Genomic DNA, 15618 nt, shown 5'->3' on the forward strand with positions numbered 1-15618 from the left:
TGTACAAGAATATAACTACTATAATACTGCCCCCTATGTACAAGAATATACCTACTATAATACTGCTCCTATATACAAGAATATAACTACTATAATACTGCCCCCTATATACAAGAATATAATTACTATAATACTGCCTCCTATATACAAGAATATAACTACTATAATACTGCCCCTATATACAAGAATATAACTACTATAATACGGCCTCCTATATACAAGAATATAACTACTATAATACTGCCCCTATATACAAGAATATAACTACTATAATACTGCTCCCTATATACAAGAATATAACTACTATAATACTGCCCCCTATATACAAGAATATAACTACTATAATACTGCCCCCTATATACAAGAATATGACTACTATAATACTGCCCCCTATATACAAGAATATAACTACTATAATACTGCCCCTATATACAAGAATATAACTACTATAATACTGCCCCCTATATACAAGAATATAACTACTATAATACTGCCCCCTATATACAAGAATATAACTACTATAATACTGCCCCCTATATACAAGAATATGACTACTATAATACTGCCCCCTATATACAAGAATATAACTACTATAATACTGCACCCTATATACAAGAATATATCTACTATAATACTGCTCCTATATACAAGAATATAACTACTATAATACTGCTTCCTATATATAGGAATATAACTACTATAATACTGCCCCTATATACAAGAATATAACTACTATAATACTGCCCCCTATATACAAGAATATAACTACTATAATACTGCCCCCTATATACAAGAATATAACTACTATAATACGTCTCCTATATACAAGAATATAACTACTATAATACTGCCCCCTATATACAAGAATATAACTACTATAATACTGCCCCTATATACAAGAATATAACTACTATAATACTGCCCCCTATATACAAGAATATAACTACTATAATACTGCCCCTATACACAAGAATATAACTACTATAATACTGCCCCCTATATACAAGAATATAACTACTATAATACTGCCCCCTATATACAAGAATATAACTACTATAATACTGCCCCTATATACAAGAATATAACTACTATAATACTGCCCCCTATATACAAGAATATAACTACTATAATACTGCCCCTATATACAAGAATATAACTACTATAATACTGCCCCCTATATACAAGAATATAACTACTATAATACTGCATCCTATATACAAGAATATAACAGCTATAATACTGACCCCTATATACAAGAATAGAACTACTATAATACTCCTCCTATATACAAGAATAGAACTACTATAATACTGTCCCCTATGTACAAGAATATAACTACTATAATACTGCCCCCTATGTACAAGAATATACCTACTATAATACTGCTCCTATATACAAGAATATAACTACTATAATACTGCCCCCTATATACAAGAATATAATTACTATAATACTGCCTCCTATATACAAGAATATAACTACTATAATACTGCCCCTATATACAAGAATATAACTACTATAATACTGCCCCTATATACAAGAATATTACTACTATAATACTGCCCCATATATACAAGAATATGACTACTATAATACTGCCCCCTATATACAAGAATATAACTACTATAATACTGCCCCTATATACAAGAATATAACTACTATAATACTGCCCCCTATATACAAGAATATAACTACTATAATACTGCCCCCTATATACAAGAATATAACTACTATAATACTGCCCCCTATATACAAGAATATGACTACTATAATACTGCCCCCTATATACAAGAATATAACTACTATAATACTGCACCCTATATACAAGAATATATCTACTATAATACTGCTCCTATATACAAGAATATAACTACTATAATACTGCTTCCTATATATAGGAATATAACTACTATAATACTGCCCCTATATACAAGAATATAACTACTATAATACTGCCCCCTATATACAAGAATATAACTACTATAATACTGCCCCCTATATACAAGAATATAACTACTATAATACTGCACCCTATATACAAGAATATATCTACTATAATACTGCTCCTATATACAAGAATATAACTACTATAATACTGCCCCCTACATACAAGAATATAACTACTATAATACTGCCCCCTATATACAAGAATATAACTACTATAATACTGCTCCTATATACAAGAATATAACTACTATAATACTGCTCCCTATATACAAGAATATAACTACTATAATACTGCCCCCTATATACAAGAATATAACTACTATAATACTGCCTGCTATATACAAGAATATAACTACTATAATACTGCCTCCTATATACAAGAATATAACTACTATAATACTGCCCCCTATATACAAGAATATACCTACTATGTGTTTTTTTGTGATCGTCTCATACTGATCGTTTCCTTACCTCCAGGTTGGAGGACTGCAGCTTTGGAAGCTGGATGAACTGGATTGTCTCATTAAAGGCGTCCTGTTTATTGATTCTGTGGGATTTAATGGGCAGTCTCAATGCTTCTACCTGGAAAACCCAAAAGACCCTGAAAAGTGCCAGAAAATCCCGTACACGCTGAGGAACCCGTACCCGTTGCTGCTGGTTAACATCGGGTCCGGAGTCAGCATCCTGGCGGTGTATTCTCAGAACGACTACAAGCGGGTGACTGGCACAAGGTGGGCGCCTGGTGATGGCCTTACTGTATATATTGCCATATGGTAGGGTTCTCATCCGCTGGCTCCCGGGGCCTCTGCATGTGGTTCTCCCATTGTTAGCAGCTCCAGTGACCCCTGTGATATCTAATATTGGCCTTTTAACTGTTTGAGGGGATAAATTACTTTCCCATTATTATTAGATGGAAGAAATGCAGAAAACCCTGATTATGGGATAAAGGTAATCACATGATCAGCAGTCGTTCATATAGCCTTCAGAATTAAATCCTCAATGACTTCAGATAAGGCGTTTTAAAAAGACGTTGCTCTGTAATAATGGGGATATGGAATATTCTCATCGAACTGTATTGTGATTTTCCTCAGTTATTCCTCCTGAAAATGTTTGAATAAATTCTCTAGGAGTTACCGTTCTCCTTGTCAATAGGGTTTGCCCCTACACGGCTGTCCTCTGATTGGACGTTATCAGAGTGCTAAGGTCAGGGTGAATGTTAAGCCCTAGTTATCCATTTATTTATACATTTCCAGGAGGAATAACGGACGAACAGCACATCGTTTTATGGGGAACACAAGTATTTACTTAAACAGAGAACACGTTCCCTTTAAGGCCCCAAATACCTCTATTAGAAAGGGGTTAATACCATCAAAACAAGATAATGAACTTTGTACCGGTAATATTATAAAGACCGTGTATGACGTCATAACGACACCTCCTATACACTGTATGTAGTCACCTCAGGCTTCATTCACACCACGTTTGCAGCGTCCATTCATTTGACAGTTGCGAAACGCGCGGTATCAGAATTGGACCCGAATCTCATTACCGGCATTGCCCCTGCTTGTTCAGGGACTGCTGAGCTTGGTTCAGGGACTGCTGAGCTTGGTTCAGGGACTGCTGAGCTTGGTTCAGGGACTGCTGAGCTTGGTTCAGGGACTGCTGAGCATGGTTCAGGGACTGCTGAGCATGGTTCAGGGACTGCTGAGCATGGTTCAGGGACTGCTGAGCATGGTTCTGGGACTGCTGAGCTTGGTTCTGGGACTGCTGAGCATGGTTCAGGGACTGCTGAGCATGGTTCAGGGACTGCTGAGCATGGTTCAGGGACTGCTGAGCATGGTTCAGGGACTGCTGAGCATGGTTCAGGGACTGCTGAGCTTGGTTCTGGGACTGCTGAGCATGGTTCTGGACATTTGCATTTATGTCTTTACATCAGGCGCTGTAGATCATCTGATGGATGAAAAAACTCTGTATAAGGCCTCATGCGCACAACCGTCATTTTGAATTCGCAATTATGGATCCGTAATTGCAGATAGAAAAAAAATGTGTCCGTATTTTATCAGCCGCGGACACCTTCAAGTGTATGCCGTGTGTCCGGGTCATAGAAATGGGCCACAAAAAAATTCGCATTTTCTGCTTTTACGGATCGTGCTCCTATACTTAATAATCTGAGCACGACCCGCAAATGTGGGTGACGATACGTGGCCCGTTTTTGAGTATTTACTAGCCATAAATACCGCACAGTCGTGTGCATGAGGCCGAACACCGGGAATAAATACCAAAAGATGTTAGTAAATAGGGAAAATATAATACAAATGTAATACAAATATAGAAATACAAAGTTTTCAGAACTGGAATGGGGAGGAGAAAAAAAAACTATAAAATAAGTGCTTCCTGAAAGGGTTAAATCTATATATATATAAAAATCTTACATTTTTCAGGCTGAAGAGCATTTTTGGGTTTTCAATCCGCTTTATATTTTTTTTTATTTTCAAGGCTAGGTAGATGTTTGTACGTATTTTTTTTTTTTTTGGTTGGAACAACCCCACCCCCGCTTTCGCCCTCCGCGCTAGCGTCCGTACAGATTGTGGTGCATCAGGGGTGACACAACTGCAATCTTCATTCTCTGCTATGTTCCCGCGGGAGTGCAGTTGTCAGTCACTTGCGATCAGTGATCACACACGTGTACGCCATGCTGCGGGATTGTCCATGTGATTGGCTGGACATTGTGTATCGGAAAGTGTCAGTAATTGCCGCTGTCTTGTTCCTCAGTCTCGGGGGCGGCACGTTTTTCGGCCTGTGCTGCCTTCTGACCGGATGCTCCACCTTTGAGGAGGCTCTGGAAATGGCGGCTCTGGGGGACAGCACTAAAGTGGACAAGCTGGTGCGGGACATTTACGGAGGAGACTACGAGCGGTTTGGACTGCCCGGCTACGCCGTGGCCTCCAGGTAAGGACTAGTTATGCTAACAACCAATCGGATTCCAGCTTTCATTGCACGGTATACGGTTTTTCTAACATGGGAGCCGCGGACGCCTCACGCTTCTCTTCCATCTCCAGCTTTGGGAACATGATGAGCAAGGAGCGGAGAGATGTGGTGAGCAAAGAAGACTTGGCGCGAGCCACCCTGATCACCATCACCAATAACATCGGCTCCATAGCCAGGATGTGCGCGGTGAACGAGGTGAGACGTTCTTTTATGTGATGTGACAGAGATAATTCGATCACATAAAAAAAAGGAAAATTCCTATAATCCAGAAAATCTGATAATCTGGCACAGGACTGTAATATAATGTGGAGGTTCAGCAGAGCGAACCCGTTCTACTCCACTGATTAATGCTGTCACAAAAGCTAAGAGGTCCTTTTATTGAGGGTCATTGACCACAGTATACCTGCAGTGTAAAGCATGGGGGAGAGACAAGTCACAAAATGAAACGCAAAGGGAATCTTGGCCAAACCCCGATAAATAAGGGAATGTAAAGTCATTTTTGTGTTGTCCAGACGTCTGCTGTGCGCTGGGACGGGTTTGGCGCTTGGCTCTGAGCTTTCAGCTTCTTTACAGTGCTGCCTTGTAGCATCTAAGTCAAGCAGCATTGTACAGGGCTATGAAAGAGCAGCGCTCCTCGTCCGATCCTGGATAGATATATTCCCGGTGGGCACATGCGCCCTCTAGCGGCCAAACACCAATATAACACTCATGGTGCAAACTACTGTATGTCTCCTCTGCTCTTCTGGACTGGGCCGGCCTTGGAAGACCTCCAGGGCCTCGTCATTAACCCTTTTGCTGCCAGGGTTTCCTGCACCACCGTTTGCCGGGACAACTTTTACGCTTTTGATATGTACAAATAAAAGCCATGTCATAAAACGAAAAAAAAAACAACATTTAATTCCCCATACCCTTTAATTTTGTGAAAGTAGAGACCCGACACGTTGTCAAAATGCCACTGAGAACTTTATCCACACCGGCGCTTTTATGACATTTTTCATATTGTCTTCATGTTTCTGGCAAAAGACGTTCAGAGTTTTCTTCATGAGACCCCTGAGAATGATGCGGTTTATGGAGGAATAAAGGTTTGTGGGGGAGGGGTGCAGGTGTTTATTGGGGAACCTGGACCAGGGAGGATCCTAAAACTGGCCTCGTGATCATAAATCGGTGACTATAACACCTGATCCACTGAGATGCATAAACGTGACTCCTTCCTTTTTCTGCCTCCAACAGAACATCAGCCGGGTTGTATTCGTGGGCAACTTCCTCAGGATTAATACCATCTCCATGAAGCTCTTGGCCTATGCCCTGGAGTACTGGTCCAAGGGGCAGCTGAAGGCTCTCTTCCTGGAGCATGAGGTAACTTATAAGGGGTCTGTTTCTGGGGGTCTCTACACGTGACGTCATTTTGTTCATTTCAATCTGGGGGTTTCAATCTGTCAATCCTGGTCCTCGTGCCTTCTTACACTATATGGACATCATACGGGGAGAGGGGGGGTTCCTGCTTGGGACCCCCTCTATTGGCTGGTGAGGGGAGCTGCTGTAATGAGGGGCTCTTGCTCTGGAGGGTTCCATAGCTTGGCAAGCTTACCATTCAGGAGTCTGGGAAAGCAGAGTTCAAGGGCTATTGAGAGTGAAGCGACTGCGTCTCCTATTTAATCAGTTTTCATTTCCTAGCTGTTGGCCCCAATGACACCAGTGGAGTTGTCACCCAGCTTTCCTATATTCCTGAACAGCAGGTCTATAGCAGGACCAGGTTGATTTGGTTTCGTTGCTTTCTTTTTGAGTGACACGTTCCTCATGTTTCTGAACATCGTCTCCTTTCATTTCAGGGTTACTTTGGGGCGGTCGGTGCCCTGCTGGAGTTATTGAACACAACCTGACAACAATGGCCGACGTCCCAACAACTGTTCTAAGCCATACGTACCGATCCCTTGTAACGCACTACAGGCTGCACGTGTGTATGATGGGCCCTCCATGTCCTCACACCTCAGGAGACCATCCCCCACACAGACCACTACCTCTCACCGCAGGGGCAGGAAACCAGTGCAGCCGATTACTGTACAGAAACCTATACAGAATAAGAGGATGACTGTCATAATGGAGGGTGGAAGACCAGAATTTGGGAATACTCCCAACTTCCGGGGTGAGAAAGTTCAGTGCTCCGGCTGTTTCTGGGAATTATGGAAACAACTTGTAGGTCTTCAGCTTCTATTCATTCCCATGGACAGAACATGGGGGGTCACCGGGAACTGCGGCTGCCCGAGCCCATCCCGTCTGTGTGACCTCCCATTATTACTAGGTTCTAGCAAATCCCTGTAAAGAGCAAATCCACCCTTTAAAGGGGTTGTTTCATGAGGGAGATCACCTGTCAGAATGCGGCCCCTGGGGCCAGCCGCTGATCGCCCTGGATCCTTCTCGTGGCCAGCCGCTGGTCGCCCTGGATCCTACTCGTGGCCAGCAGCTGATTGCCCTGGATCCTTCTCGTGGCCAGCTGCTGGTCGCCCTGGATCCTTCTCGTGGCCAGCTGCTGGTCGCCCTGGATCCTTCTCGTGGCCAGCTGCTGGTCGCCCTGGATCCTGCTCGTGGCCAGCAGCTGGTCGCCCTGGATCCTGCTCGTGGCCAGCAGCTGATTGCCCTGGATCCTTCTCGTGGCCAGCTGCTGGTCGCCCTGGATCCTTCTCGTGGCCAGCTGCTGGTCGCCCTGGATCCTTCTCGTGGCCAGCTGCTGGTCGCCCTGGATCCTGCTCGTGGCCAGCAGCTGGTCGCCCTGGATCCTGCTCGTGGCCAGCAGCTGGTCGCCCTGGATCCTGCTCGTGGCCAGCAGCTGGTCGCCCTGGATCCTGCTCGTGGCCAGCAGCTGGTCGCCCTGGATCCTGCTCGTGGCCAGCAGCTGGTCGCCCTGGATCCTGCTCGTGGCCAGCAGCTGGTCGCCCTGGATCCTGCTCGTGGCCAGCAGCTGATCGCCCTGGATCCTGCTCGTAGACCTCAGCTGATCGCCCTGGATCCTGCTCGTGGCCAGCCTCTGGTCGCCCTGGATCCTGGCACCCCTAGCCAGCCGCTGGTCGCCCTGGATCCTGGCACCCCTAGCAAACAGCTGGTCGCCCTGGATCCTGGCACCCCTAGCAAACAGCTGATTTTGCTGGGGGAAGCTGCGGCCTGCCAGGCATTTTTCCTGCGGCAGCTGCTGCATGGTAAATGTATTGAATGGCCATCTTTGTAATCCAAGGAGCCAGAGCGGGCAGGGGTTGTCTTCATGTTTATACAAGCATGCAATATACACTAGGGGGCGTTCTAGCCGGTCAGTAGCGCTGATGATCACTTCTTGTTGACATCAGCATTTTATGCAAATTTTTATTTAATTTTTTGCAAATGCCGTAATGAATGTGTTATAATCTTTTACCGCGTGACTTCGATATGTTTTTTTTTTTATGTTTCTGTTCTGTGAATCCATCCAATATCCAGCACCTTCGCTATCATATAGTGATGTGCTTAGTGTAACCAGTGCCTCAGGATTGTAGTGACCGCTACGTCCAGCATCGCAACCTATGGTTTTTAGAAATCTCGGTCCAAAATGAATTTATCCTTCTAGCGGTCGGAGCGCTATTTATCCCTTACAGAACTCCACATCCCCTCCACGGGCAGTCACATGATAAAGGTCCACTAGGGGGAGCCTATCACTCACTCTGCATGCCGTCTTCTCTAATAAATGGCCGTCCATGTAATGTACAGACGCATCGGATCCGCCAGAGCTGCTCCTCCATTCTGGCTCGTAGAGGGGGCTCACCCCTGAGCGAGGTACCACCATCTATGACATCCATATGGCCTAATGGGGCAGCGGTTGTCTCAATGAGGTCGTCACACCGTCAGGATCCCCACCAATCACAATGTTATGGCATATCTTACCGATTTGCCATAAAATGGAATACCCCTTTAAATGGCGTCCTTCCAAATTGCCAGTCTGGGACCAATCAACTCCTCCCTGACTCCTAGTAGTCAGTGCTGCACAGACGTGTGCTATAAAACTTTTATACGGGGGGGGGGGTGTTGTAAACTGTTCTCCTGACCCCTGATTGGGGTGTATTTCCTGTCCCTGGTTCAGTATCATGAGGGCGTCAGTAATGAGCATGGACCGTCTGTCTTGGCATCCAATGAAGTGCATTTATTTGGTGCCCATAGCATATTAGCCACGCCCCCATCTACAGGGAGAAAAGAAAACGGGCAGAGAATTCCATTTCCCTCGATTTAACATGGTGCCATAACTTCTCAACCCGCGGTGTATTTGTCTCCGGCATTTCTAAACCTTCAGACGTGGCCGAGCTCTCGCTGTAAACGCTGTACCAAAGAAAAGACCTTCCAGTCAACCTACTGCAAAATTCCTCTAATCTGGCATCTGATAATCCAGAAAGTCTAATAATCTGACCTTTATGTCCCCAAACCGGCAATCTACTGGAAATGGGAAAATCCAGAGTATGTAGGGGGGGGGGATGTAGGTCAAATCAGCAAGAAAGCGACACAACTGTTACTTATGTCGTGTATTGCACCAAGCGGGTCCTGTGGGGTAAGGACCCCGAATCTTCTAGTGTTCGGCTTTTCTTACCCACTCGAGATCTTGGCGCTACTTGTAGTATTTTGGACGGTCTTGAAACGCGCGTCCTAATCTTCCATAGGGCAGATCAAAGCAGCAAAACCTTCACGTTCCTAATGCAGATGCTGCGTGCTGGAGATCCAGTCAGGGAAGAGGAGGAGTCTCCCAAATAGTCAACCCTTCTACGGTGATTGGCTAAAAAGCAGCACGTGACCAGTAGAGTGAGACTCCGCCTCTTTGACTCCTCAGAATATAAACTGCATTGACCACAGAGAAGATTTCAGGGTTGTGATCTCTCTCGGGTGACTCCCATCATTGTCTGGAAGAATTCTGCGCTCCCCTTGATTTCACTGGAAAATGGAAGAGCAGACACTCCCTTTAAGTATTTGTGTCCTTCCCCTTTAAGGACCCCTGTGGTCCGGCCAGTAAGATCATTACATTGTTTTGCATGTATATACTAATCCTTGAACTACTGGAAAATTGCATTTTGTATATTTTGTAATAAATACGCTGCTTGCGTGAGGCCTAATGTATTTTTTTTTTAAATTGTAAACTGGTTATGTGCTGCAGTTCACGTGTTGTACACTAGATGGCGGAGCTGTATTATAGTTCTAACTTTAGCCCTAATGCACAGGTCCGTGTGTCCCGTGGATGTTCTATCTTTCCAAAGATCGAAGAGTTGGGTCAGTTTTCACGGACCAGATTTACCCACTAAAACTATCGGGTGCCGCAATATTTGACAACACGGGCAGATATGATGTATCATCAGACATTACGTAAAAGGAAAAAAATTGAGGTTTCCATTTTACGATCACTGATTTCCGGTGGAGAAGGGAATTATAAATGTAACGTGATTGGTCGAGATGAGTCACTTGACCTACACATCAGATCGCCCTCGGACGATCCCAAGGTGATTGAGGCACACAGTGACAGGTTTGATGGCGTATCTTATAAGTAAAGCTTCGTTCTTTAACCCGTTAGTGTCCACCCCATAGTGTTTTTACGGCAGCCACTAACGGGCCTTATTCCGATGCCATAGACTTTTTACGGCGCTGCATCCGAATAAATAAACAGAGCAGGGAGCCGTTAAATCTCCCTGCTCTCAGCTGCCAGAGGTAGCCGGGGGCATCCCTGCTCAAACGGGGAGATCAATATTGTGTCTTCTATGGCAGCCGGAGGGCCTAATACAGGCTCCCAGGTCTGCCTGTAGTATATGCCTGTGGCATGACCTAGCAGATGCCTGTCCGTTTTTCACGGACAGGCAGTAATACACTGCAATACAAAAGTATTGCAGTGTATTACAATAGCGATCGGACGATCGCATAGTGAAGTTCCCTAGTGGGTCTAGTAAAAAAAAAAAAAAGTTTAATAAGTGAAAACCCACTTTTTCCCCTTACCAACGGCTTTATTATTTTAAAAAAACAAAATAAAGTAAAAAAAGTTACACATATTTGGTATCGCCGCGTCCGTAACGACCCCGACTATAAAGCTATTACATTATTTAACCCGCATGTTGAACGTCGTAAAAAATAAAATAAAAAAACATGCAAAAATTGCTGTTTTCTTTGAATCCAGCCTTAATAAAAAGTGATCAAAAAGTCGCATCTACTCCAAAATGGTACCAATAACAACTACAAGTCTTCCCGCAAAACAAAATCCCTCACACAGGTGCATCGGCGGAACAATAAAAGAGTTACGGCTCTTGAAATATGGAGACACAAAAACAAATAATTTTGAAAAAACAGGGTTTTCACTGTAAAAGTAGTAAAACATACAAAAGCTATACACATTTGGTATCGTTGCTGAATAAAGTTATTATTTATACCACACGGTAAACGGCATCAATTTAAGACGCAAAAAAAGTGGTGAAATTGCTGTTTTTTTGTCTACCCCCCCCCCCCCAAAAGTTAATAAAAGTTGAATCAATAAAATCTATGGACCCCAAAAAGGTGCTATTAAAAATTACAACTTGTCCTGCAAAAAACAAGACGTTACACGGCTAGGTCGACGCAAAAATAAAAAAGTTATAGCTCTTTGAATGAGACGATGGAAAAACGTAGAAAATAGCTTGGTCATTAAGGGGTTAAGATTTGCTCTATAGGCAACAAATGTAAAATCCAGTTGTTTTTTTTTGTTGCTCTTTTCAACGATATCTGATGCCTAAATCTGAAACCAATAGGTCCATGAACAGCAGCTTCTGAACCGTTTCCATATTGCACGAAGTAAAAAAAAAAAACAATAATAGAAAAAGGCAAAAGCCAAAAAAAACCTAATAATTGGGCTCTATTCACTGCATAGGCAAAGTACATTGGACGTCTAGGCTTGGGATACTCCTTCCACCTCTGATGTATGACCTACAGTGTCTTATGTCCGCCATTACTCCGATTATAAGAAAAACGGATACGGGCGGAAGAGGTTTTTTTGCGGGGTGTCTCTGTATTGTATATCTTCATTGACCATGCAATTAAAAAAATAAAATCGGTATTACAGCCCGAGGGGGTACCAAAAAAAACACTTGGCATACGACGGGCCAATGGGGCACTATGGACAAGTTTTTGGCCCCTATATCGGAAGCGTTACCCTGCTCACACGGAAGTTGCTGACGTTACATTCAGTGGAGCTTCAACAACAGAAACCGGTAATAATGGGATTTCCTGATAAATCGACGTTACGTTCTTGCTTTTACTCGCTATGAACATGTGGGTTTTATCTTAAAGGGATTTCCCTAAGGGGGAAAAAAAAAAATAATTCCTAACATTACTCTTAGTGTAAACACCCCTCATCCAAGAAGTAGCATGACAACCGTGTGACTACATCATCTGCCCAGATCACGTCTCTGTAGTCAGCGGCCCTGCTGAGCTGGGGATGATCGGGTCACGTGGATTCATACGTGTGATCTCGCAGGGACCTCCTGTTATGTTGCATCTGGACTGTGATCAGAAGGGGGCAGAATTTAGATGGTGAATATAATCTACTGTGATCCGTTCTGTGCATGGAGGGGAAGCTCATTGTAAGAGTCTGTTCACACGGCTTATTCTCGGGCGGAAAAATCGGAAGCAGAACGGCTCCAAACATCTGCCCGTTGATTTCAATAGGAAAAACGGCGTTCTGTTCCGATGGGCTGTTTTTTTACGTGTCTGTTTTGAAAAATGGCTGCGTAAAAAAAACCCCTAAGGCCGGGTTCCCATGTAACGTCAACACTGCAGAATTTTCACAGTAGAAATTCCGCAGTGTTTACAGTAGAAGCAACGTGGATGAGTTTTAGAAAATCTCATGCCCAAGCTGCGGGCAAAAAACCGCAGCTTAAACGTTAATAAATTGACCTGCGTTCCGGAATTTAAAGCTACAGCATGTCAATTTATTCTGCACCTTCTGTTGCAGGTTTTCAACATTAAATTCAATGGGGATTCAAAACCCACAAAACAGAAAGCCAAGTGTAGCCACTTTTGCGGTGGAATCGCAGCAATTCCGCCGCAACACAGAAAAAAAGAAAATTCATACCAGAACTCCCTGCATTTTATCCTGTAGTCCAGCCTTCTGGCATGATGTCATCCCATGTGACCGCTACAGCTAACCACAGGCTGCAGCGGTCACATGGGCTGTAGCATCATCCAAGGATGCCAGATCGGACAGCCACAGAGGGACGTGTCACCATGAGAACAGCATCAGTAAGTATGGGTGTTTTTTTATTTATTTTTTATTTCGCAGCTGAAATTCTGGCCGAAAAACCGCACCACAATGTGCATTTTTTCGCATGGAATTTGCTGCGGGTTCCAGGTCGGATAGATTTTATTCAGCATATCTGACCCGTGGGAAGCCGGCCTTACACTAACAAAGACTACCACGAAAGCAGGCATTAACCTCCCCTGTAACCTAGATTACCACGGGTGGAGGCATTAACCTCCCCAGTAATCTAGACCACCAGGGAAGAAGGCATTGGCCTCCCCAGTAACCTAGACCACCAGGGATGGAGGCATTAGCCTCCCCAGTAATCTAGACCACCAGGGATGAAGGCATTAACCTCCCCAGTACCCTAGACCACCAGGAATGGAGGCAGTAACCTAGACCACCAGGGAAGGAGGCATTAGATCACCAAGGATAGAGGCATTAACCTCCCCAGTAACCAATACCACCAGGGATGGAGGCATTAACCTCCCCAGTAACCTAAACCACCAGGGAAGAAGGCATTAACCTCCCCAGTAACCAAGACCACCAGGGATAGAGGCATTAACTTCCACAGTAACCTGGACCACCAGGGATAGAGGAATTAACCTCCCCAGTAACCTAGACCACCAGGGATGGAGGCAGTAAGTTCTCCCCAGTAACCTAGACCACCAGAGATGGTGGCATTCAATTCTCCCCAGTAACCTAGACCACCAGGGATGGAGGCATTAACCTTCCCAGTAACCTAGACCACCAGGGATGGTGGCATTCAATTCTCCCCAGTAACCTAGACCACCAGGGATGGAGGCATTAACCTCCCTAGTAACCTAGACCACCAGGGGTGGCGGCATTAACCTCCCCAGTAACCTAGACCACCAGTAATGGAGGCATTAACCTCCCCAGTAATCTAGACCACCAGGGATGAAGGCATTAACCTCCCCAGTACCCTAGAATACCAGGAATGGAGGCATTAACCTCCCCAGTAATCTAGACCACCAGGGATGGATGCATTAACCTCCCCAGTACACTAGACCACCAGGAATAGAGGCAGTAACCTAGACCACCAGGGAAGGAGGCATTAGATCACCAAGGATAGAGGCATTAACCTCCCCAGTAACCAATACCACCAGGGATGGAGGCATTAACCTCCCCAGTAACCTAAACCACCAGGGAAGAAGGCATTAACCTCCCCAGTAACCAAGACCACCAGGGATAGAGGCATTAACTTCCGCAGTAACCTGGACCACCAGGGATAGAGGCATTAACCTCCCCAGTAACCTAGATCACCAGGAATGGAGGCAGTAAATTCTCCCCAGTAACCTAGACCACCAGGGATAGAGGCATTAACCTCCCCAGTAACCTAGACCACCAGGGATGGAGGCAGTAAGTTCTCCCCAGTAACCTAGACCACCAGAGATGGTGGCATTCAATTCTCCCCAGTAACCTAGACCACCAGGGATGGAGGCATTAACCTCCCTAGTAACCTAGACCACCAGGGGTGGCGGCATTAACCTCCCCAGTAACCTAGACCACCAGGGGTGGCGGCATTAACCTCCCCAGTAACCTAGACCACCAGGGGTAGCGGCATTAACCTCCCCAGTAACCTAGACCACCAGGGGTGGCGGCATTAACCTCCCCAGTAACCTAGACCACCAGGGATGGAGGCATTAACCTCCCTAGTAACCTAGACCACCAGGGATGGAGGCATTAACCTCCTCAGTAACCTAGACCACCAGGGGTGGCGGCATTAACCTCCCCAGTAACCTAGACCACCAGGGATGGAGGAATTAACCTCCCAGAAACCTAGACCACCAGAGATGGAGGCATTAAAATCTCTCCTACCTTAGATAACCCAGAAAGCAGTCATTAACCCCTTTACTATCCTAGACCATTAGAGATGGTGGTATTAGCCCATTCACTGCTCTAGACTATCAGGAAAGCAAGTATTAACCCCTCTAGTATCTTAGACTGACAATAAGTTTCGATCTCCTGGAAATCCCCTTGAACATCTTTTTTTTTTTTTTCTTCTTTAGAAACCTAATTAAAATCAGTAAACAATGACATAACTATTATCATTCCAGCACAAATTGAAACCCAAGAAAACAGAAGTGAGCTGATGATCACACCATACCACGCTGCCCTCATCCCATGATCAGCCCAGGCCATGACTGACCTCCCCCACCGCCGAGGGTGGAGCCACGTTCTCTCCGGATGAAATGTTACTATCACATCCTCATTGTTTGGCCTAGTTCACACTGAGTTTTTTTTTGGCAGGCAGAAAAATTTGCCTCAAAATTCCTGAAGCAATTTTGAGGCAGATTTTGACCTGCCAGCAGACAACTTGGCGTGTTTTTTGGCCGCAGACATAGAGTGCCGCAGGCAAAAGCTGCTGTGAAAACCGCTTTCTCTGTGAGGTCGGAAAAGCCTGAAGAAAC

The 15618-nt window shown here is 44.7% G+C and overlaps 1 protein-coding gene across 1 annotated transcript; it reads left to right on the plus strand.

Moving 5' to 3' along the window:
* The first annotated feature begins 2594 nt into the window (after positions 1–2594).
* On the plus strand, positions 2595–7329 carry LOC142748698 (pantothenate kinase 3-like). The gene is made up of 5 exons (XM_075855884.1): positions 2595–2678; positions 4720–4896; positions 5007–5130; positions 6166–6291; positions 6765–7329. The coding sequence occupies exons 2-5, from the start codon at positions 4793–4795 to the stop codon at positions 6813–6815; spliced, it is 405 nt and encodes a 134-aa protein (XP_075711999.1). The 5' UTR covers positions 2595–2678; positions 4720–4792; the 3' UTR covers positions 6816–7329.
* The last annotated feature ends 8289 nt before the right edge of the window (positions 7330–15618 follow it).

The sequence above is a fragment of the Rhinoderma darwinii genome, chromosome 1 (genome assembly GCF_050947455.1).
Source record: "Rhinoderma darwinii isolate aRhiDar2 chromosome 1, aRhiDar2.hap1, whole genome shotgun sequence".
Classification (NCBI taxonomy): Eukaryota; Metazoa; Chordata; class Amphibia; order Anura; family Rhinodermatidae; genus Rhinoderma; species Rhinoderma darwinii.